Source organism: Notolepis coatsorum (genome assembly GCF_963971535.1).
Source record: "Notolepis coatsorum genome assembly, chromosome: 10".
In the NCBI taxonomy this organism is placed as follows: Eukaryota; Metazoa; Chordata; class Actinopteri; order Aulopiformes; family Paralepididae; genus Notolepis; species Notolepis coatsorum.
In genome coordinates, this window is record NC_140174.1 from 42,417,571 (window position 1) to 42,441,264 (window position 23,694).

The 23,694-nt window shown below is 42.9% G+C and overlaps 1 protein-coding gene across 1 annotated transcript; it reads right to left on the reverse strand.

Annotated features, from left to right (window-relative positions):
• Window positions 1–5: 5 nt before the first annotated feature.
• Window positions 6–22,204, reverse strand: msh2 (mutS homolog 2 (E. coli)). Its single transcript, XM_084323749.1, has 16 exons — window positions 21,991–22,204; window positions 21,438–21,586; window positions 20,805–21,089; window positions 20,118–20,264; window positions 17,852–18,001; window positions 17,318–17,451; window positions 16,828–17,027; window positions 16,633–16,742; window positions 16,181–16,304; window positions 12,712–12,862; window positions 11,920–12,017; window positions 11,041–11,286; window positions 9,324–9,528; window positions 6,625–6,872; window positions 2,077–2,252; window positions 6–336 (listed from the first exon to the last, which is right to left on the reverse strand). The coding sequence occupies exons 1-16, from the start codon at window positions 22,196–22,198 to the stop codon at window positions 160–162; spliced, it is 2,808 nt and encodes a 935-aa protein (XP_084179875.1). The 5' UTR covers window positions 22,199–22,204; the 3' UTR covers window positions 6–159.
• Between the last annotated feature and the right edge of the window lie 1,490 nt (window positions 22,205–23,694).

Sequence of the window (23,694 nt, forward strand, 5' to 3'; positions counted from 1 at the left end):
TTGGGAAAAAACTCCTCCATAAAACAAAGGATCCAAGTTCAGAAATTAACGCTTTTCAAAACAAGTGCTCTTCTCAGCTACTGTTGGTCAGATCTCACTAGTATGTATGATCACATCCAGAGGATTTATATACAATGCTACAGCAGGATGTGTGTTGACTCAAGCAGTCTTCACAGGAGCACAGCGTGTTAGGATCTCCGTGATGTAACTGTTTTTTTGGCCCATGAGCTCCTTCTTCATCCTCTTCAGCTCTGCCTTCACCTCTTCATCGGTCATGGTGGCGACAGGAAGAGACTTGACCTTCCCCAGGAAGGCCTGGATCAGACCCTCCCCTGCCTGAAGAACGGTCCAATCAGAGATGTTAAAATAGTTCACACACTCAGTCTTATTTCACCTACAGCATACCAGAAAGATAAGTTATTCTAGTGTATGTAATATCCATGAAATAGCCAGAGAATTTTCCAAGAAATCACTTGTTACCCAAATTCCATGTGCCTTGACCTCCCCATCCAAATATTTAAGGCAAATGCGACCCAAAAACGAAGGAAAAAAATCAATATGGCTTAAAGGTATTTATAGGGTGTCCACTAGGGGTGGGAATCACCAGAGGCCTCACGATACGATAGTATTGCGATACTAAATATATTGCGATATTAATATTGCGATTTATTACCTTTTTTCAACTGCAACTTTGTCAACTTTATTTTATTAGATAAAACATGTTAAGTCTGTTCATCTCACTTGAGGGATTTGGGGTGCTTTTTCAATGTATGTGATGTATAGATTGGGGGAAGATGGTAGCATCTAACGGTGCCAGGTCAGAGAGGGCAGAAATGTGTTTGGCTTAGCAGAGGTTGGTTCAGAGCGAGGGAACACAACACTGAGCAGGGTGTTTTGTTTTGCTGAAGACATAACACTGATAGCGAGGGAGAGGGGTTCATCTTAATGAAACAGTAGAAAACTGCATTTTAATGTGTGAAAGGTTAGCAGTTGTCATGACAACGCGGCACCTGACAACCAGAAAGGGGTGGGCTATCATAGTTATGACGAAGATCCTATAAAGCTGACAGTGGTTCCGGGTAGGGCAGACTAGAATCTGACCAAGAGCGAGTAGGACTGAGATCACACAGACACTCTCTCCTCGCATTGAGAGGGGGGGGGGGGGAAGAAGGCCACATCATCATTTAGCTCCGGCTAACGCGAGGAGGGTTAGGCTAGCGAACAGGCCTGAACACTATTGGACTGAATCACAAAAGGACGATAGACGAACACACCGAAAGATCATTAGAATAGACTCTTCAAGGACGATACAATTTGATAACATCTGATAACATCTGATTATGAGGTTCTGTTTATAGCAATAAAACAACGCTTCTCCTCATAAGGTATTTCACGGTGTCGAAGTGTCGAATTCTTACGGAGGTGGAGAATTAGTATAGTTTATGGATTGCACTAACGGGGGAGATAAGGATCTTATCTGCCAGTATCTGAGACGTCAGGACCATTAAAATGACACAACGCAGAGGAATTGGATGGAGGGCCAAACAGACGAAGACGTGATACTGGCCAGTTTGATCAGGATCTTACACACTTCAATATTTTTTATTGCAGATCATGGTATTTTCTCAAGCAGACAGATGTCAACACTAATCTGTGTTGCATGTACCTGACAAACTGGACTGTTTGTATTACAGTCATTCTACATGTGTAGTCCACACATGTGTGTGGACTACTGTACTATTACAGGTATTGAAATTAACAATGCAACTTCCTTATACAATTATTATTATTTTTTGTTTATGAATAATTAAATATCGATACTTAGCATCCCTATATCGCCACACTACTACGTATCGATTTTTTCCCCCACCCGTAGTGTTCACTGCGCTCAGACTGATCAGTGTGTTACCAAATATTACTAGACCTTATGAAAGGTTGAGGGTCACACTATGGAGACTGTTTACTGAATACCAGACAATAAGAATCTTGTCTGCCCTCTGGCCTTCATCTTAGGCCTTCAGTTTTACCAGTAAATAGTACTCTTTAAACTTCCATAGAAGGGGTTGGCCAACATACCCGTTTGTCTGTGCGCCTTCGCTTGGCCTCTGGCCCCTCCTCCTCGCTCGACTCCTCCCCTACAAGCTCCTGGAATTCCTCCAGCTCCGCCGCCTTCTCCTTCGCCATGGCAACCACTGATGCCGGAAAGCTAGCCATCTCCGCCACGTGGATCCCAAAACTCTGATCACACACGCCTAAAATACGAAACACAAGCACCGGGTTAATGGTCACGCATGTGTGGATCAACGTATCCATAACGCTGTATGGGCAACAAAAGGACGAAACAATGGCAACGCCAGCATAAGGACGAGGCAGTGTGATGTTCAGGTGTGCTTTTTCAGGCAGGCATTTGGTCCATTCATGATCATTCGATTCCTACCCTTGTAGCTTAGGGTTGTCACGATACCAACATTTGTTTCGATACTATACCAATATGAATTTCGATACTTTGATACTTTTCCTCAAAATCAGGGAAACACTCAGATGTCATTATTGTTCTTTATTTTAAAACAACAATGAACAATGACAAGAATGAATACATTTTATTAAAATCAATGGCATTCAAAATGCTGGAGAACTTTTTTTGCACTCAAAACAGTTGCTGTACAAGGTTTCTGAACCCAGCTTTCTCAACTGTATATTGGAACTTGGTCCATACAGATGAACTCTGCGACTGCCGTGTTGATCCTTTTATCATCTTTGGACTAATTTGTGTACTTAATATGCTGCTCAAAAAAAGCGGAGGTTAGGTTGCTTCTGAGGCTGGAGTTACGGGTGTTTTAGTTTCGTTTTCAAGATGAGTTTCGCTTTCCAGGTCTCAACGTAGTGGCAGCCGAGTTAGACATTCGTTTTGCAACCTGAGCACTTTATTTTTGCCTCCTGAGCACAGTGATGTAGTACAATGCCAAAGCAGTAGGTGGCAGTAGGTGGCGAACATGAAGGCAATTTTCAACCAATCAGAACTTGAATGTGCCAATACACTTCCTGCAAAAAAATATCAACAAGCCACCATCTTTAAATGCCTCGTGAGCCATTTTAGCCAATGAAGCATTTATTTTTCATCAAAGAAAGTGCTATACAAGTGCAATAAACAAAACGGATACATTTCACTGTGTGTTCTGCCTCTCATTTTTTGATGAAACAAAACTCAACACAATGGACCACCAAGAGCGGAGTTTAGTCTCATCTGCGCCGATTTTGTTAGCTTACATGCTAACGCGATAGGAATATGCCATTATAACAGTATAGCATTGTGGCTAGCAGCTAACGTTAGCTCACGTTAGCCAGCCAGCACCAAACTGATGATATCATGAGCTATCAGTAGCTAGATAACATTAGACAACGCCTCATGCATTAAACAAAGGTGAATAGATGATTGGGCCATTTTGTTTAATGCTTGTTAAGATTGAAAGAGGAGCTCTGAGCTAACAGGGTCTGGTAGCTAACGTTAGCTCACGTTAGCCAGCTGCTCATGCAATCCTTAATGCTAGCAGAATGAATGGATGTAAACTTTATTTAACAGATTGCAGAATGGGTACAATACAATACGGCTCAATACAAACAATTGTTAAGGGAATGCAGACTGTTGTAGCTTGGACTGGGGTCCTTATAACAATAACTTGACAACACATGGTAGCTGCAGCTATTTGGGACAGCTGTCGTAACCGGACGTTGGTGAGGGCACGCAGATGTCTGTATCTACTGCGCATGGGCGTTGAGCAACAACGGCTCCGCGCAGATTACACAACACGTTGTCGGCGAGTTTTGGCGAGTATCCAAAACGGCATTTCTATTTAACTGGGACAGCAAACTTATTCATTCAGCAACAAAACGAAAACAAAAACGCCTAGTCTAACCATGGCCTGAGTGGGGGGGAGTCACTCTGTGAGCCAAATGCAGCAGACTTCTGTAGTTAAAAAAAATATGGTAGAAAAAGTATAGTTGTATTATTATACATTTGTCATAGCAGAGGGCCTAATTAGTTTGAGATACCATAACCTAGAAAACATTTTGATGAGTGAGACTGATTATAGCCTATCATAATCTAGAACTAGGTTATGTCATATTGTAGGCTGTTTAACAAAAATAAAATAGATTTCCGTTGTCTTTATACAGTATGTATGAACCATTAACACATCCCACGCCGGAAACGGCTTATGATGCGTTTCAAGTTCATGCGAATTCTGCCATTCCACGGCGTACAATGTTATTGAGATCATATTTCATTTTTTCGCCATGTTATTCATAATTCCCTCACGGAGCCTGGTCTGATGCAGTGGGAGCATGCACAACTCTGCAACGCTTCAATATTGCCGCCTGGTGGATGATCGGCGAGTTGCAACCGGAAGTGGATCTCTTGTGATCCCGGTGCATCTGACAAATGCGTCCGGCACTCGCATATTGTTGCGTGACTGTAGACACACGTCCGTGTGTAGCGATCACTGCCATAGCGCAATAATCGATACGATTTGGGCGTTTATTATGATGATACAAACCGGAAATGGATTTAGGAGATCGCCGTCAAATAAGTGGGATCTTTCTCCTCCAGTCTCATCGGCGAACGGTAAGAGGACGCTGACGTTACTTTCAGCCTGTTTGTTTATTATTATCAATGCAAACCGCTCTGATAGATACATCACCCATACTACATAAAACATTTACTGACGATCACGGAATTATAAACGACCCCCCCCCCCCCCCCCCCGTTCATCCGCGCATGATAAGTCATAACGTTTAGGATCATGTACAGTTGAAATTTTTAATATAGCGTGGATCGGCAACAAACGGCAGTTGATAATCTATATACCGGTATGCGTTTATGCCTATATCTCACGTTCTAGGAATTACTGCAGAAAACGATAAAAACATATTTATATTCTAGACGGTATTTTCGTATGAATGTATGAATGAAAAAGTATAACGTTCCCACATCCTGAACGATAGATAATCGATGTTGAATGGGCCATAGTAATGTCAATTTAGCAATACAATTTAAAAGGTTATAGCCCTGCAAAGAAGGTGAACATCTCCATAGACTTAACGTGGTGGCAGAGAGTGGTATAAGATGCTCAAATTGCGTGGCAGGGAATGTGTTAACACTATCAGTGCCGGCCTTGTTTACCTTTTTACCCCCTTGAATGCCATCATCCACTTCAATGTTAGCGTTAAAAACGCATAATCTATGTTTTAAATTATGGCTATGTGTCTAATCTGCCCCTCGCTTATATATATATATATATATTCCACGCTGCATTCCAACTCGCGATCACTTCCATGTTCATCAAACGGCTTGCCAGCACAGTGGCTCCACCTCCACAGATCCAGCAGTATAATCGAATGACCTGCAGTTACACAGGGATAGACGATAGGGGGCGGTATTTTCCCATCTGAGCTCCTAGAGGGTCTACTGTACCAACGGGAGACTCTGTTGATGAAATATGAATTCAGATCGCTAATAAAATAATCAAACGACAACACACGTCGTCGGCACTCAACGGGGGGTCTGATAAGATGACAATATACGTCGTCGGCATTCAAAGTGTGGGCAATTGTCATATGTCTGTATAAATCACGTTTGTGACTAAGATATAGAAATGAGATGCACGTGTGTATCAATTAATTTCTGTTGTGGGTAGGCAACGGGATGCTGTGTTTACTAGCTTTCAGCACGGCAGTTTAGGCTATGTAAAGCTTATTAGGCTTTTCAATTTATTTTCTATTCTTGCAAATAGCATTGTGGACATTTTCTAATGCTCGTATAAGGAACTGTAGTCACGAGAGCTAGCATAGCTCGTCCAACGAATGTTGGCATCAATGGCATGACTACAGTACTGATAGGAGCTACTGTAGCATGTAACGTTAGTTATCACAACCATCGGCAATCGCAGTGAGGATCTTTATTGATTAACGTTAGCTAGCTAGCTTTAACTAGAATTATAGTTCGCTAGCTATATAAGCTAACGTTAGCCGAGTTTATTCTATGCAAAATGTGCTAGCTAGCTAACGTTAATCAATAAAGATCCTCACTGCGATTGCCGATGGTTATGATAACTAACTAATCGCAGTGAGGATCTTTATTGATTAACGTTAGCTAGCTAGCACATTTTGCATAGAATAAACTGGGCTAACGTTAGCTTATATAGCTAGCAAACTATAATTCTAGTTAAAGCTAGCTAGCTAATGTTAATCAATAAAGATCCTCACTGCGATTGCCGATGGTTGTGATAACTAACGTTACGTGCTACAGTAGCTCCTATCAGTACTGTAGTCATGCCATTGATGCCAACATTCGTTGGACGAGCTATGCTAGCTCTCGTGACTAGTTTGTTGTTCTTCATTCCAGAAGGAATGCACTATAGTATAATTTCCAACACTCTAGTACCGCGGTAGTCGGCTTTGATTGGCCAACATTTGCCGATATTCGACTAGTCGAGGTCAGCCCTACTACACTGTGGATCATATGAGGTTATTGAGACGTCATGTAAATTCTAAACTGGGATCAGTATGTATGTATATATATATATATATATATATATATATATATATATATATATATATATTGCCCACCTGGCTTGACCCTGTACAGCATGGTGAGGGTGTCATGGGTGGTGAGCGCCGTGACGTGCAGGTTACGGACGCTCTGGTGCTCCGCGGCCAGCGCCGTCAGTTCATGGAAGTGGGTGGCGAACAAACAGAAGCAGCCGATCTTGGCGGCGATGTGTTCGCTGATGGCCCAGGCCAGGCCGAAGCCGTCATACGTGGACGTGCCTCTGCCCAGCTCGTCGATGATGATCAGGGAAGTCTCTGAGGCAGACCTACAGAGGTGGTAGAAATGTTTTGAGATTTAGCAATATACACAAGGGGAGGACACACTTTGAACACCACAAATAAATTGTATAATAGTCATGGAAAGCTTTGAGTTTGTGCATCAGGATCAAGTAAAATGTGTATTGTGTGGTCAAATATTTGCAAGTCTAACATCTTGTCATCGTATAGAAGATAATTAATAGTGACCTGAGATGGCGTAGCGATTAAAGGAACACGCCAATATTATGGGAAATGTTGAGTTTTCATTATGGGTTCTCTCCAGAGTCAGACAAGGAGATAGATACCAATTTCCTCTCTGTGCATTCAGTAGAAAGCCATCGGGCTGCACGCTAGCCTAGCTTAGCACAAATGAATGGAAGCGGAATGGTAGCGGCTAGCCCAGGCTTTGTGCCAACCAACACCGCTACGCAATATTGGATGACATATTTTCGAGATTCCCATGGGTCCCGCGGGATTCCCACAAGATGGGAGTCAATTTCACTTTGAATCCCGTGATTGGGCAGGACCGGGAGTAAAAGTCAACGGGAGCAGAAGGGAGTGGGAACTATGACAACAAAATCAACGGGATTTGGACGGGAGTGATACATCGGTGCATCACTAATGTAAATGTTTGGTGGCAGACATCAGGGCTGTACAACGTGCTATGAAAAAATCGGTCTGTGCGATGAATGAATTTACTGCACTAGCACCCGTGCGATAGGCATTCGGTTCATATCGATACTCTTATTTTGAAAATCCTGTGGCAAGTCTCATTTCCGCCCAAGCGCAGCTCCAGCCATAATATCTATGGCTCCGGCAGCTAACAGCGCTTGGTTCATATCGATACTCTTATTTTGAAAATCCTGTGGCATTTCCTCCCAAGCGCAGCTCCGGCAGCCCAACAACAACAGCGTGCTATGTTATGTTAGAGTGCGCATTTTGCGACCAGGAAATAAGTCCCTGCCTGTTTTTCCACGCAACGCTTCCAATGAATCTTACATGCTTTGCATCCTCACCAAAACGAAGTAGTTAGCTGCTACCGGTAACTAAACAAAGCTAACCCGGGTCAGAGGCAGAGAAAACAGTGAGGAAAGGGAGGGGGCGGGGAGCCTCAGCCTCTCTCTGTCCCTCGCTCTACGTCAATGATTTTAAGTAGGTGAGGTCAAAGGAGTTTGATAGTATTTACTGAGGATGGCCAGATAATGTTGATATTTAAACATAACAAATATAATACATAATAAATGTATACATGATCATGCAACATAAAAAAGAATTAGGAACTGTTTGGGAGAGGGAGGTAGGGAAGGGTTTTAGGTTGTGTGTTGTGAGTTCCAAAAAGTTATTTCAAGTTTAAAGCTCAATATATCAAAACGTGGCACTTTACAGTGAACAGGAGGTCTATTTGTATTAAAACAATAGATTGTTTTTCATTTAAATGTCTGGAAGAGCTAAATTTATTTCTTTCAAATTATATTTTCGTTACCTTTTTTGAGTTGATGTAAATGTTACCGATTGTGTTAAATGGGCTTATGATATCGTCTCATATCGATTGCAGGCACCTGCATCGTATCGTGGCAGACTTTGTGATATCTGCAAATATCGTATCGTTGTCCAAAGAATCAATATCGTATCGTATCGTGATGAAACTGGTGATTCCCACCCCTAGTAGAGTCTAACGTAACGTGTCTGGCTGTGTGACGTCAACTTGTCAGCATGAAAATGACAGCCAAACATGGCACTGCAACTAAATAACACAAAACAATAGGCACATTTGTGACTGTTACAAATATAACACGTTTTATACTTGTGCTACAAGATTTTGGCCTGTGCTACAAAACTATCAACCTCTGTAGCACCAGTGCTATGTGCAAAAAAAGTTTACGTACAGCCCTACAGAAATGATGTGACCCATGTACTGCATATTTTATACTGGGGAAGAAAAACGGAGCTGGATTGGTAAACAGGAGTGGGATTCTATAAAAGTTTGGCTCGGGATTGGGACGGGATTGGGATCAGTCCTCTGTGAGAGTGGGAGGGAGTGGGATTTCTTCGAAACTCTCACTTGGGATTGGGATGGGATTATTTCTGTGGGAGTGGGAAGGAGCCGGAGTCAAAATCCACTCACATGTCAGCCTCTACTACGCATCCACTTCCATTCATTTATGCTAAGCTAGGCTAGCGTGCAGCCTTCCACTGAAAGCACAGAGAGGAAATTGGTATCTACTTGTCTCGACGCATTTCCCATAATGTTGCCGTTTTCCTTTAAGACCCCCGTTTCTGAAGCCACATGTACCCTGCTGCCCTGGGATCAAACCCCAGTAGAAACCCCTCCTCTTCCCCTATTCTTTCTCCCTCTCAGCCTTCCTACTATCTCGATAATGGAAAGAAACAAGAATAAAACATAAAAAGGAGGCATAAAGCCTCGAGAAGAAGGTTAGATGGCGTTTCCATGTTCTTACCGCAGTATGGCAGCCGTCTCGAGCATCTCAGCCATGAAGGTGGACACCCCCTTGAGCTGGCTGTCTCCGGCCCCCACCCTGGCCAACACGCTGTCAATCACGCTCAGCTCCGCCTTCTCGCACGGCACGAAGCAGCCGATCTGGGCCATCAGAGCGATCACGCCCACCTGGCGGATAAACGTCGACTTGCCTCCCATGTTTGGACCTGGAAGGAAGGGAGAACATCAGGCTGTGATCACATTGGACACCTTTTTGAACACGCCTGCCCTCCATCTTTTTTCTATCGTTTTAAATGGTTTTGTCGCGACAGGCGTGCGTCTCCTCCAATCAGGACAGGCGCGCCAAACTTTAGCCGCGGAGGGCACCGACGTCAGTGTCACTTTCTTGTCGACGGACCAATCAAATCAACTGAGGGGAGGGATTGCAAATCTGAAGGTATCTGAAGAGAAATCGATAGCAAAACAAACTAATCGATAATGGAGGAGAAGCTAATTTTGGTTTCCGACAAACCTTGTTTGTACGACCAGGTCTTACCACGACCGAGATATGAACAGCAACGCCTGGAGGGCTGTGAGTAGTAATGTATGTAACTTATGTAACGTTAGCTGAGGTAGCAATGGTAATCAGTAGTAATGTATCTAACTTATGTAACGTTCGCTGAGGTAGCAATGGTAATCAGTAGTAATGCATCTAACTTATGTAACGTTAGCTGAGGTAGCAATGGTAATCAGTAGTGATGTATGTAACTTATGTAACGTTAGCTGAGGTAGCAACGGTAATCAGTAGTGATGTATGTAACTTATGTAACGTTAGCTGAGGTAGCAACGGTAATCAGTAGTGATGTATGTAACTTATGTAACGTTAGCTGAGTTAGGTAATCAGCGGTATCGCTCGTTGCACCCTGTGCAGGGTAATGCGTCTCAATGTATTGGAGATGTGGGGGATGTACCTTTCACTTCCCACACCCATACAAAGTACCAATCTGAACCCGCAATCTAACCAACAGTACAGATCAGTTTGGAGTTATTAACCCTTTCACTACCACACTACAGAAGGTTAACCTTTCACTACCACACTAGACGGTTAACCGTCTGTAGTGTGGTAGTGAAAGGGTTAATCTTCTGTAGTGTGGTTGTGAAAGGGTTAACACTTTGCCGTGTGGCAGTGAAAGGGTTAACCTTCTGTAGTGTCGCAGTGAAAGGGTTAACCATTTGGTAGTGTGGTAGTGAAATGGTTAAAAAAAAATGACAAATCAAGTAAATTAGTTTTGATTTCTTGCATGTTACAAATTCTCAGATACCATATTTTAGCCTGGTATCGGACCGGTATCCAATATAGTGTCAGTATCGTTGCCTCCCTACAACTGTGTCTCTTGACTTTATCTTGGGTTATCTTTAGGAATGTTCTATGCATGCAAAGGTTCATGTGTTGTTTTAACCAATGAAGGACGAGCACTGGCCCAATCTTTGCTAAGGTACTAGATGAGTCAACAAGTCCAGACTGAATGAAGGGATTTCCTCACATTTATATCCACGCAGCGTTTCCTTGTACCAAGCTTTCTGTCAAGACCACCCGCATTTCATTGTATACTTGTATGCCGTGACAAATAAAACTCTTGACTTGACTTGACTTGAATGAGACCTTCATCGTAGCATGGGAGTGTGTGTCCATGCGTTCTCTTAACTCGAGGAAGATGAATGAAAACTCCTCTGTGCACCTGTAATGATATAGAAGCTCTTCTCTCCCTGGCTGAAGCTGATGTCGTTGGGTATGAAGGCGGTGTCGGCGTCAGTCTCCATGCAGGGGTGTCTGGCCTGCAGCAGCTCCATGCGTCTGCAGCCCGGCTCCAGGAGGCTGGGCCGCACATAGGGCACGGGGGCGGAGACGGACGCCACGGCGAAGCTCACCACAGCATCCAGCTGGCCTGTGACATCACTCAGGGTCTGGAGGGGGTCCACGTAGCCTGCCGGTCGGGGGGGGAAAAGGCCAGGTTATGACGAGAGCTAAAAAAAAACCTTTTAAACTGATTAAAAAGCTCCAAAATACCAGGTTATGAAGCTCGAAACCTTTTAAAACAGAAACAGCACTAGAGCTGGGAGGGGTCATCTTTTGAGAAGCTGGTATACGTTACATGCAAAAAACATTCAGCCATCAATATTATAAATATATTTATTCCATGGATATACATCTACTCAATAAATTGGGTCAGTTTGGTCTTAAGCTGACCAAGAGTTTTGTCAGTCGATTTCTATGTTTTTTTTCTTTTCCAGAATTAATGATCAAATGATAAGAACATCTCTGGTAATGACTAAACATAAAGAGGACCTTCTGCATTATTGCATGTGGAAAACGTTTACAGATTTGTCAATGAAACCAACTAACTAATTAGTCAGCAAATCCTATGACTCCTAGTTGACTAAGAAAGAACTCTCTTATCTTGATCCTCCAAATCTGAAAGTGGTTGTTCCTGGACACAACAGTTGTGATTTGAAGATCAAGAAAAGAGGGCGTGGCTTGAGATATGTAAATTGCTGTAGTCGAGGAGAACTAGACTGATGGAGACTAGATGAGAGCGAGATGTGACAGGCTCCCTCACCTGAGGCGATGCTGATGATCTCCTTGACGATGGCGTTCTGAGCTTCCTCATACTCCTCCCTGTTCTTAGTGTACTCCTCATTCAGAGAGCTCAGCTTACTGGAAGCAAGGACACACACACACACACATTGACACACATACACAGACAGACACGCATACATAGACACAAACGCACACAGAGTGAGCTGATGGAGGGGTGAATGAATGAATAAATGTAATCTTTATTTCAAAAGATTATAAAAAGCAACAAGCCAAAATAGTTTATATATTAACTTAACATGTCCAAAAAGGAGTAGGAAGAAGTATAAACATAACTACCCCTTCTCTACTACTCGGTGATAAACAATCATCGATTGACTTCCATATGTACTGTATATCCTATTGTATCCTAATATTTACACATACATTGACTATAACCTTTACTATTTATTTTGTAAGCATACCGTATATTGACCAATTATTATTATTTTAAATGTCCCCTCTTTAACTATTATAAATATACATCATTCCAAGTCTAAATTCATATTTATATATATACATACATCCACATGAATGCACTATTCTGCATATATTTAAATATATGTGCCGACAATAATACAAGTAAATAAATAAATAATACTCCTTGTAAACACCTGGTGATTGTCAAAGGCCCTTCTTCATCCCTGTACCTTGTGAAAATCATCATATATTTTTTTCTTTTTAATTGGTTCATGTTTGGGCATTGCTTTAGCTCCACATTCAGACTGTTCCACAGCTTCACTCCACAGACTGTAAACACAAGGACAACACAGACCCGTTTGTGAAGCGCAGTCCGTTCTTATGCACGTCCAGCATGGTGAACTTCTTGTTGTTCCTCAGCCCCTTCTCCTCCTTGCAGGTGACCCTCAGGTAGTAACCCAGCATGGCATTGGATTCCAACTTCACCGTCTTCCCAGCGTCCAGGCCTGAAGCATAACAGTCAGAAAGAAAGAAATCAGATATCACCAGTCCTACTCGACTTGACTAATATTATTACGGATGGTCGATTTTCAAATAGTCATTCCATATATTTTTTTATGGTTTTAATTAGGGATGTCCGATATTATCGGCCGACCGATATTATCGGCCGATATCGGCAGTAAAATGTGATATCGGAAAATATCGGTATCGGTAAAAAAAAACAAAAAAACAATAACAATATTTGTTATATAAATATCCAGTGAAATTATTAGTTACCTAAAATTATTACGTTTTTTGGGTGGGGAAACCCTGCATATATCGGTATCGGTTGATATCGGTATCGGAAATTAAGAGTTGGACAATATCGGAATATCGGTATCGGTAAAAAAGCCAATATCGAGCATTCCTAGTTTTAATGGTTTATGCGAATATGGTTGTCGCAGAAAAATTATATTATATTGTTGTTTACCAGCACCTACACTGTGTAGTGTATTGAGAGGGGTGACTATTGAATATCAATTTTGTGAGTTTTGCCCATCCCTGTTAAATACAAATTATTACTTTAAATTAGCCTGACACGACATTCAGCTTGTGCTTTAATCTCATTGGGACAGTAGATCTTTGTATTTAACCTCTTAAGCCCTAGCCATACTTTCTGAAAATTCACCTAAAAAGTACCTAAGTAAATGGAAGATTGTTCCATTGCTCCATTTGCACATTCTTGGTATCTAGGGACATCTATGGATCTCAGGGAATGTATTCCCAGTGTCAGAAATATCGTGTCTGTTACTAGGCTTGAATAAATTGTAATGAACCAAAGGAGAATATAAATGTTCTTTATTTAGATGTCTTCATCTTTTTTTTATAAATTTTTTTCCCCTTCTTTTTCCGTTTTTCTCCCATCCCAATGTTAGTCGTTATGCCAATTCCCACTCCCCTTCCTGGTCGTTGCGCACTCTACCCCCTACAGTCGGTCTGGGAGGGCGGAGACTATCACATGCTTCCTCCGACACACGTGTAGCCAGCCCACCACTTCTTTTCACCTGGCAGCGCGGACTCTCACTGGGAGAGTGTAACATGTGGAAGGTCACACTACCTCTCCAAGATCCTTCCCTTGCTGAGCAGGCGCCCCGACCGAACTGTAGGAGTCGCTGTTTACAACGACCAGGACCCACCCACGCCGGCTTCCCACCAGCTAACACTGCCAATTGTGTTAGTATGGACGGTCGGCCAAGCCGGAAGCACCACAGCCGGATTCGATCCCACTGGCTCTGTGGTGGTAGACAGACGCTTAGTCCGCTGTGCTACCCGGCCGCCCAGATGTCTTCATCTTTGACTGTGAATAACACCATGCTAACATTGACCAGACATGGAAATTGCCACTGAGCTCATTCAGCACCTTCTTGAGATCATGTGTACAAAAAATCTAAGCAAATTAATAAAGGGCTGATGATTTACAGGGGGTTTTGTAGATACAGTACTGAATTTTGCCATCCGGACACATGCAATTTGAAATATGAATATATAATATCATGCCTATAAATGACCTTATTATGGCCAAGTCACACATCTATGGATCGGGCCAAATCCCTTTCCAATGGCAGAGTTCAATCTGTATTTAGTACCACCAGGCGCCCCTGACAGGGCATCAAAAACCGTGAATGAAATCTACTGTAAGTACAGTTATTTCTTTATAATGTAAATTGCTCTGCCATTTTTCATCAGATTGCAACGCGTCTTTTGCTAGACGTTCACAGAAAGGTAGAGAAACTAACTGTCCTCTACTTTATGGCAATAACGTTCAGCTTTGTTCCACCCATAAGATATGATCCCGAAAATAAAGAGAAGAAGAAAAAGCTTCACACTAGAAGTCAGATGATTGACAGGGGCTGGCGTGAGCTGGGAAGTGTAGTTTTATGAAATTCGAAAGGCCATCGAAAGCCCTCTCAAAAGACTACACTCAAGTTAGGTTGCGCCGTGTCCCCGCATCAATATATGCCTTTTTTCAACGTGCAGAGATTTCTATAAACTCATATTTCACTAATAACACTTAAAATCATTGGTAAACAAACGTAGTGCTGAAAATATACACTTTGACTGCTGTTTTAACAGAGTTAGGGTATTTACTCTTGGCTACATAAAAAAAAGCAACATTAATTCATACGTTCGGTATTGATCGATTTATGGCGTGATATGAATATCTGCCTTGTACCGGGCCCATCGGGCTTAACTGCTTATTCTATTATTTTTTATTTTTATTTTTTATCTTTTTCCCCCTCCATTTTCCTCCGATTTTCTCCCATCCCAATGTTAGTCGTTATGCCAATTCCCAATCCCCTTCCTGGTCGCTGCGCACTTACCCCCCACAGTCGGTCTGGGAGAGTGGAGGCTATCACGTGCTTCCTCCGACACACGTCCAGCCAATCAACCGCTTCTTTTCACCTGGCAGCGCGGATTCTCATTGAGAGGGCGTAGCGTGTGGAAGGATCACACTATCCCACTCAAGTCCTATCCGCGCTTAGCAGGCGCCCCGACCGAACTGTAGGAGTCGCTGTTTACAACGACCCGGACCCACCCCGCCAGCTTCTCCCACCCTCTAATACTGCCAATTGTATTAGTGTGAACGGCCAGCCAAGCTGGTGACAACCCCGGAGCTGTGAGCTGGATTCGAACAGGCGAATCTAGCCGGTGCTTATTCTATTCTGTATAAATGGATGGTAAAATGGGCTGCATTTAGAGCACTTTACAACGTATGCCTCACATTCACCCACACAGAAAAGGAGGTGACCATGCAAGGTCATTAGGAGCAGTTAGGGGTTAAGTGTCTTGCTCAAGGACACTTCCGACCCGCTGCTGGGAGGAGCCGGAATCAAACCGGGAACTTGCTGATCACCAGACGGACGCTCTACCTCCTGAGCCACTGCCGTACATGGACACGGCTAATCCTTCCAGCTATTCAAAAACAAGACATCCAGCTTAAGCTTGGAATTTCATTAATCATTAACTTTGCATTCAGTCCATGTTATTTAAAAACGAGCGTGTTTAATCTGTATTTTTAGTTGATAGAAACAGACTTGAGCTTTAAATCTCACCGATTGTTTGATGATCATTTTTTATTTAATAACATTCTATATTGCCGCTTGTCCCCCTTTCGTTTCGTGTGTTGTAACTATTAGTGGTTACATAATTAACACTTGTGAGGGAAAAAAGAAGAAAAAAAAGTTTGTCCGAGGGTAGCAACCGTTGTGCTTGGAGGATCAGGAATAGGGGGTGGGGATTGAGATAGGTACATCTTGTAACAAGCCTTGGTGTGTGTTGTTTACCTAGTTCTCGTGCTGCACTGTTCAGCACCGCCTGCATGCTCTTCTCCAGGGCATCCATACTTTCTCTTAACTCACTCAACACTGGATCAAATGATGCCTTTACCAGGAACTCATGGTGGTCCACCTACACACACACATTATGTAAATGTTAATGGTGCATTTATATAGCTTTACAATTTTCTCCTCACGTTTTACCCATTCACTCGCACACACCGACGGCAGAGGCTACCATGCACGGTGCCAACCTGCTCATCGGGAGCAGTTAGGGGTTATGTGTCTTGCTCAAGGACACTTAAGACATGCTGTGCGGGAGGAGTGGGAATCGAACCGGGAACCTCCGGATTACCAGACGACTGCTCTACCTCCCGAGCCACTGTCGCCCCATTTACACACACACAGGTATAGCTACGTACATATTGTATACAGACAGACAGACAGACACTAGTCCAGACCTGGTTCATGTCCAGAGTGGTCTCAACCATCTCCTGGTACTTAATGAAGTCATTCTGCAGGTCCCTGAGTGGAGACAAGAACACAGCTTCCAGCAGAACCTTGTAACTGCCTGCAACACACACAATACCATGATTAACAATGAGCATGCAGCATTTCTCCAACTGAGTCAGCACTTCAACTGAGTGAGTGACTACCTGAGTATTTCTCCAGAGCCATGACGAGGCCAGGTATCTGCCCCACGGCCTGGTATACGCGGTAACAGTCCTGCAGTGTCGCCGAGCGCCGGTGGAACTTCTTGGCCAAGCGGTGAAGATCGGGAAACCGTCGAAGCAGGTCATCCTGGCAGGTCTGCCTCAGCTCGGCGTCGCACACAAAACTCTCCACCAGGTCGAGCCTATGGACACAAACAACACTTGCGCGTACTGTATGCATACATGGTACAAGATAGAAACACTGTTGGCTGGAAAAACTAGGACACAAAACCACACTGATCGACGCTGTCTTGTTGCTTCATGGTTTTCGGTCATCGACAATACCATAGCTAAGAGTTGGTTTCCAAGAGTTGGTGCGGTTGTTAAAAAGGATAATCAGGTTATAACTTGACACTATTGTTCTGTCAGATAATTTTTTTTATTGCAGCCAGGAGGAGAGCTTCAGACAAACTCAAAAACACATCACCATTACCTCTCTTCTATTCTGGTCTTATCCATGAGCGGCTGTTTGATCCACTGGTTGACCAATCTCTGACCCTGCGGTGTGCGGCATTTGTTCAACAGACCGGCCAATGAATGAGCTCCGCTGGTGTCGTCGGGCGAACCCTAGGAGAATAAATCAGAAGCGAACAACTGAGAATCATTGAATGAAGGAATAGTGTTTCCTCCTTCTACACAGGAGTTGTGGATGTGCGAACGCCTCGGTGTCGTACAACAATTCAGAACAAAAAAAAGGCACTAATGAGAGCAGGTGAGGCTGTGTTATTAATACAGGGTGTTGGGTATCTGGGCAGCTAGCATAGGTCCTATATTGACAATGTATCTAAAGGATATATAAATAAATGATCTATAATAATAAATCTATTGGTTATCTGAAATGGCAAGACCATTACCGTGTGCCCAGAAAATATGGAAACCATAACCATCACAGAAGTGTTTATGGAAAATAAATCTGCCAACTCTCGGACTACTGTGCCCGATGACATCACGTGAGCCTTGTCCTGACCTGGAAGAGGTTGAGGGCCATTACGGCAGCGTTGTCCAGCCGCATGTACTGGCCCAGCTCCAGAGTGGTCAGACCAAAAGAGTTGAAGTTGGATTCGTCCGACAGCAACTCCAGAAAGCGAACCACGGCAGCCAAGCAGGACATTGCCACCTGTGTGTGTGAGTGAGTGTGAGAGTGAGAGAGACAAAGACAGAGGGGGGGGGGGGGTGAAGAGAGAGAGAGAGAGAGAGAGAGAGAGAGAGAGAGAGAGAGAGAGAGAGAGAGAGAGAGAGTGAGTGAGAAGCAAGAGAGAGAGACAGACGGACAGACATCAGAGGCATGCTACATACCGGTAATAGGGTTGGTTTCCGACGGAATATTTTGTCACTGCACTGAGTGCATTAAAAGCGATACACATTTTTTAACCAAGGAATGCACTCACAACATAATTAACTAAAAAGATTCTATGAGATTTCAAAAAGGATTTGGATTCAATAAGCACATTTCTACACTGGATTGAGATTTCAGGGGGGAAAAAGGCTTTCAAACCCCAACCATACACAATAGTAAGTGATTAGTAGGCGGCAAGACGCTGTCATCAAGGTTTCTCCATTAAAAGGTCTGTGGTGAGCATGAACGATGGCACCTGTATGATGTATGAAATGAAGAGGGGAAACATGACGAAATTCCCTCGTTGAAATGTAGCGACGCTTCCGCCTACCTGTCTGTAATTCAGCAGCTCTAAAAGTGTTCCAAAAGTGAAGGGATAGCCAGTAATTTCTCCACTTTCGTATTCCTGTTGCAGTTATTTAAGTGTCAATGTTATTTATTATTTAAGTTTCAACGTTATTTATTACTCATGTTATTTAAGTTTCTTAAACGACTGCAAAGGGAATACGGAAGTGAGGGAAATGACCATATAACCGGCTTCACTTTTGGAACACTTCTAGAGCTGCTGAATTACAGACCGTCTCTGGCGCGCTCGAAGATTGTGAAAGAGATAGGCCGTCTCGAGAGACTGCTTCATTTGCGATGTTACACCGATTCTCCACAGAGTTTGACATTATGGAAAACAGTTATACCACCTCGGAGAACTTTCTCGTGACCGTATGAAACACAAGACTGCTTGTTATATAAAGTAGTTAGGGATGGAACCATTCCAAACCAGCAAGTGTATCATAAAGTAGTTAGTTAGGGATGGAACCATTCCAAACCAACTGTGTATCACCTTCACAAGTGTTATAGGCAAATACAAAATAATGTAAATGGGACTGATTTGGTTGCCAATAACTGATAAGGTATGATTAATGGCTTTTTTAATTTTTTATAATAATAAAATAAAAACTAAGATGCCGTCTTTTACTATCATGCACTTTGCTACTAAGAAATGTACCTTGCCTATACTACAACCTACTATTCTAATATGTCTATACTACTAGTGGTGCACGATATATCTGTAATTTTTTTTTACACATCGGTATCGTTCCGATGTCAAAATATAATATCGGCCACCGATATAATACCAATACTTTTGGCTTTGGCCATTTAAGGCCTACTACTGTACTTTAAAGTTTTGAACTGTTGTACAATGTTCACAGAATACAGTGACTTGGTCTCAAGTGAGTTAGATGTCTATTGAGAATACTCAGGGTTGGCTTATCCAGTGTGAATTCAGGACACACTTGTATCCTTTATAAAAATTTATTTTTATTTAAATACTTATTTTTATTTAACATGTTTTGGTCTTAAATTGTTTAAAAATATCAGTAATTTCTGAAAATAAATTACAAAAGTAAAATAAAATGTGTTTTGGAAAATAGCTCTTTATTTGATTATCATAAAAAGGTGTTTTCTATACAGAGATATCGACATCGGTAAATATCGGTATCGGCCAGAACAGCAATATTAATATCGGTTATCGGTATCAGCCACAATTTTCACATCGGTGCCTCACTATATACTACTATGCACTCAAGATTGTAGCACCCAGCTTCAACACTGCTTGATGAACAATGTTACTTACCCTTATCTACCAGAGTTGTACCCTTCCTGCTGACAGAACATGTAAGTCGCTTTGGATAAAAGTGTCGGCTAAATGACTAAATGTAAATGTAGTTCAGGCTGTTGGTTTTCTGCTTCATGAGTTCTTCAAGTTCATAAATACAGTTTTAACTAAACAAGTCAATCATACTTGACCCCTGAAATTAATTAGTTTTTCCCATGGCTTAAGGATGTCACTATCAGTGTGCTCAACCCAAGCCAAGGATTTGGCATATACTGTATGTACCTGTTTGTCTAATTCAGGTAGAGTGTTGCTGGCGACAGTCTCTCCTTTCTTGGCTCTGAGCAGCCTATTGAGGTCCTGAACCATGTCCTTGCTGCTGAACTCTGCTTTCTTCCTATCCGAGACCAGCACACCACCACGTTGCACCACCTGCACACAGTCAGACACACACACGTGAATGGGCTGAGGATTAAGTGTTTAACACAAACAGTCAAACAGTGCATTCATGTTTAGGGCTGGGTATCGGCACAGATTCGACGGTTTGATTTAGATTCACATTAAGGTCCGATTCAAATTCGATTAAATAACGATTAAATTGGGCTTGATGCCGCTGGTTTCAGCACCTGCCATTGTTGTCAAAAGATGTAATTTGGTCAACAGAGTTTCTGTAGTAGTTCAGGAGAAACTCAAGGCAAACTAGAGACACCTGCAGGACGGGAGCTGCACTAGAGATAACATTTAGTGAAGATCTTCACACATCCACTGAAACAAAGACATGAATTAAAAGATTGATCTTGGGATTTTAAGAATATATTCGATTCGATTCAAATGAAACAATTCAATATAATTTCTTTCCAGCCCTATTCATGTTGCACTGTCCCAGTAACATAGAAATATCCAGTATATCAGTGATTATACTTCAGCCCTTAGCAGGCATGCATGCCCAGCCAAACACATGCACAGCCGTACCTCTCGTAGTTTGGCGCCATCACTGTTGCCGTCTCCCTGGGCTAACAAACACTCCTTCGGGCTGATCTGGACCAATAGAGACTCCAGGTTGGAATAAGTCTCGCTGTCTGGGAACTCGCACACCCCCATGGTCCTCTGAGCCGCGTCCACATAGCCCACGCCGACCACACGCTGTCCATCGGCCCCGGCACCCACCCTGACGGCTACGACACCAACACAGCCCTCTGCTCCGCCCCCGCCCCCAAACAGAATCTCCTCAAACTGAGTCAGGTTTCCGGGGGAGGCCTGAGGATGAATGAAGGGATGAATGGAGGGGTGGTGGAGAGAGAGAGAGACAGACTGTTAAAAAGTGTTCATTGTCTCATTGATTGATTGATTGAAAACTTTATTAACAGATTGCAGAATGGGTACAGTACAGTACAGCTCAATACATACAATTGTTAAGGGGATGCAGACCAGAGAAAGACTTTCATCTTGTTTACATCAGGGTCCCCCATTTTCAATTCATCGTAACATATATGACATACATGACATACAGATAGACAGAACTGCTACATCTATACATTTATGACATATCAACCTTCCAGTGGATCAACCTTGTGGTCAACAGAAGATGCATGGTATGATTTGTACCTTGTACTCGATCTTCCAGTCATGCTCTTTGCTGCTCTTGCTGTGGTTCTTATAGACCTCCACTCTGTACTGCTTCACCAGCAGCAAGTCTCTCACAAAGGCTTCAAAGTTCGACTTGCTCAGGACCACGCTCTCCAACTTGCGGCTCCCTATAGACAAGCACGCATGCGTAATGAATGAATGAAAACTTTATTAACAGATTGCAGAATGGGTACAATACAGTACGGCTCAATACACACAATTGTTAAGGGGATGCAGACCAGAGAAAGACGTTTGTCTTGTTTACATCAGGGTCCCCCACATGTTACATTTCGAGCATAACGCCGTCGGCACCATAATATCTATGATCGGCACCACCGATAAAGATAGCTAACCTAGCTAGCTATCTTGGCAACAAGAAAATCACTTGCCCATTGTAACGCAGCTAACGTTAGCTCATTTGTGTCGATTGGCCGTCAGCCGTATTATGCTATAAACAGTTACCGTCCCAGTTATATAAAACAGCTAGTGTTGGCTTGCTAGCGTTAGTTGATACTCAGCAAGCCTATGTTACCTGAACCCAGATTTTTGATGACACCATTCGTTTTGAAAACTTCCTTCGCCGCGAAGAGAGCATCTTTTCCGTGCACGGTGTAGTAGTCATTGCGGTCAAAAACCCTAAATGTAGTGTCTGGTTTCTCCGGCATGGAGAAAAAGAAGTTTAGAAAGCCATGTTCGGCCGCACTGTCCAGGGACAGATTCTGCTTCGGCTGCACCGCCATACTGGAATCTCCCGCCACGGCCAGAGGCAGACAGGAAGTTACGTTTCATGTTCCCATGACAACAACAAAGAAAATTTGTCAAATAAATGAGTAAATATAATATAATATAATAAATGTAATTATAGCAAGAAAATAATAATTGTTCATTTAAAATGAATGTGTGATTGCATAATTATTATCACACATGTTACAGGGCTTGGCGTTGACACCTGCCCACCTGCCCACCTGCCCAGGGCTAGTGAAAATGCTGAGTGGCTAGTGACTTTGGAAAACCACTTAGTGAGCCAAAAAGTTAACGTCAAGCCCTGCATAGGTGTGTCAATGATAATGTTCACGGCGTTTGGAGCAATAATGTAATTGCTAGGTTCAACACAACTCTTCCACATCTACACCCTCCATCTTGTCCCAGTCAGCCGTTGCCCCAACTGGAGCTCCTTTTGCGGCTGAGTCACTGGTCGCAGGCAGTAGTAAACAATGGAGTCAACAGTCAGAAGCACAGTTGTACAGTTGGCGTGTAGCAGTATGATTACAATGATACTGTCACCAGCAGGGGTTAGTGAAGAAGAAATTACCAATATTTTTTTGGGTGGGGGCGCGAGTGCAGGGATTTTTGGCTAGTGAAAATGCTGAGTGGCTAGTGACTTTGGAAAACCACTAGCCACAGTGGCTAGTGAGCCAAAAAGTTAACGTCAAGCCCTGCACATGTATCATTATTAGAAAACTGTGTGTGTGTGTGTGTGCGTGTGTGTGTGTGTGTGTGTGTGTGTGTGTGTGTGTGTGTGTGTGTGTGTGTGTGTGTGTGTGTTCCTGATTTAGACCAACACTGGAGACACATTTCAGACTACCAACCAAGGTTGATCCCCAACCAGCAACTAGTAGGCCTATTGCAGAGCTATTTAGCAAAGTGGGGGAGTGCACCTACGGTCTGAATAGTGTCTACATTTGGATTTTCATTTGAATACCCACAACGGGTATTTAGTTCTTCTCATTCCAGCTCAAGAACATCCCAAGATTAGACGAGTGAACCTGATTTGTCCTATCGATTGTAAATGTCGAGTGCATGCGCGCGTCGGTCTCATGACCGTGGGATCCCGGAGAGTCACACGACACCAGATCCGATCGTCTGTTACAGTTCATTACTAATGTCCAAACATCATGTCCCCCCGTTTCTAGCAGGAAGAGGTGCCCCTTTTGTTCCAGTGTCCACTGTCAGCTGAAACACCACATTGTGAGTGTTGTCTATGCGTGTGCCTACACGTGCTCATACATGATTGTGCACATGGATTATGTATCTGATAGTGTGAGGGGGTACAAATTGAAGAAACGTGTCATGTTACATAAATAGATTCAGATTCAGATTCCTTTATTGTCACTTATTTCAGTATTTTACAGCAAGAGCAGTGAAATTCTATTTATTGTGGTCCCTCGACCATAGCAGCTTCTATCTTAATAATAAAATAAGATACAAATACAATAAATTTAGCATAGAATAAAAT

Excerpts from the sequence above, each read along its gene's own strand:
- msh2 (XM_084323749.1), bottom strand. The coding sequence starts at position 22,198 with ATGGCGGTGCAGCCGAAGCAGAATCTGTCCCTGGACAGTGCGGCCGAA. Across the intron at positions 20,265-20,804 it reads ATGGCGCCAAACTACGAGAG|GTGGTGCAACGTGGTGGTGT; the intron begins GTACGGCTGTGC and ends GACTGTGTGCAG. Across the intron at positions 12,863-16,180 it reads CAGTGCAGCACGAGAACTAG|GCCTGGACGCTGGGAAGACG; the intron begins GTAAACAACACA and ends GTTATGCTTCAG.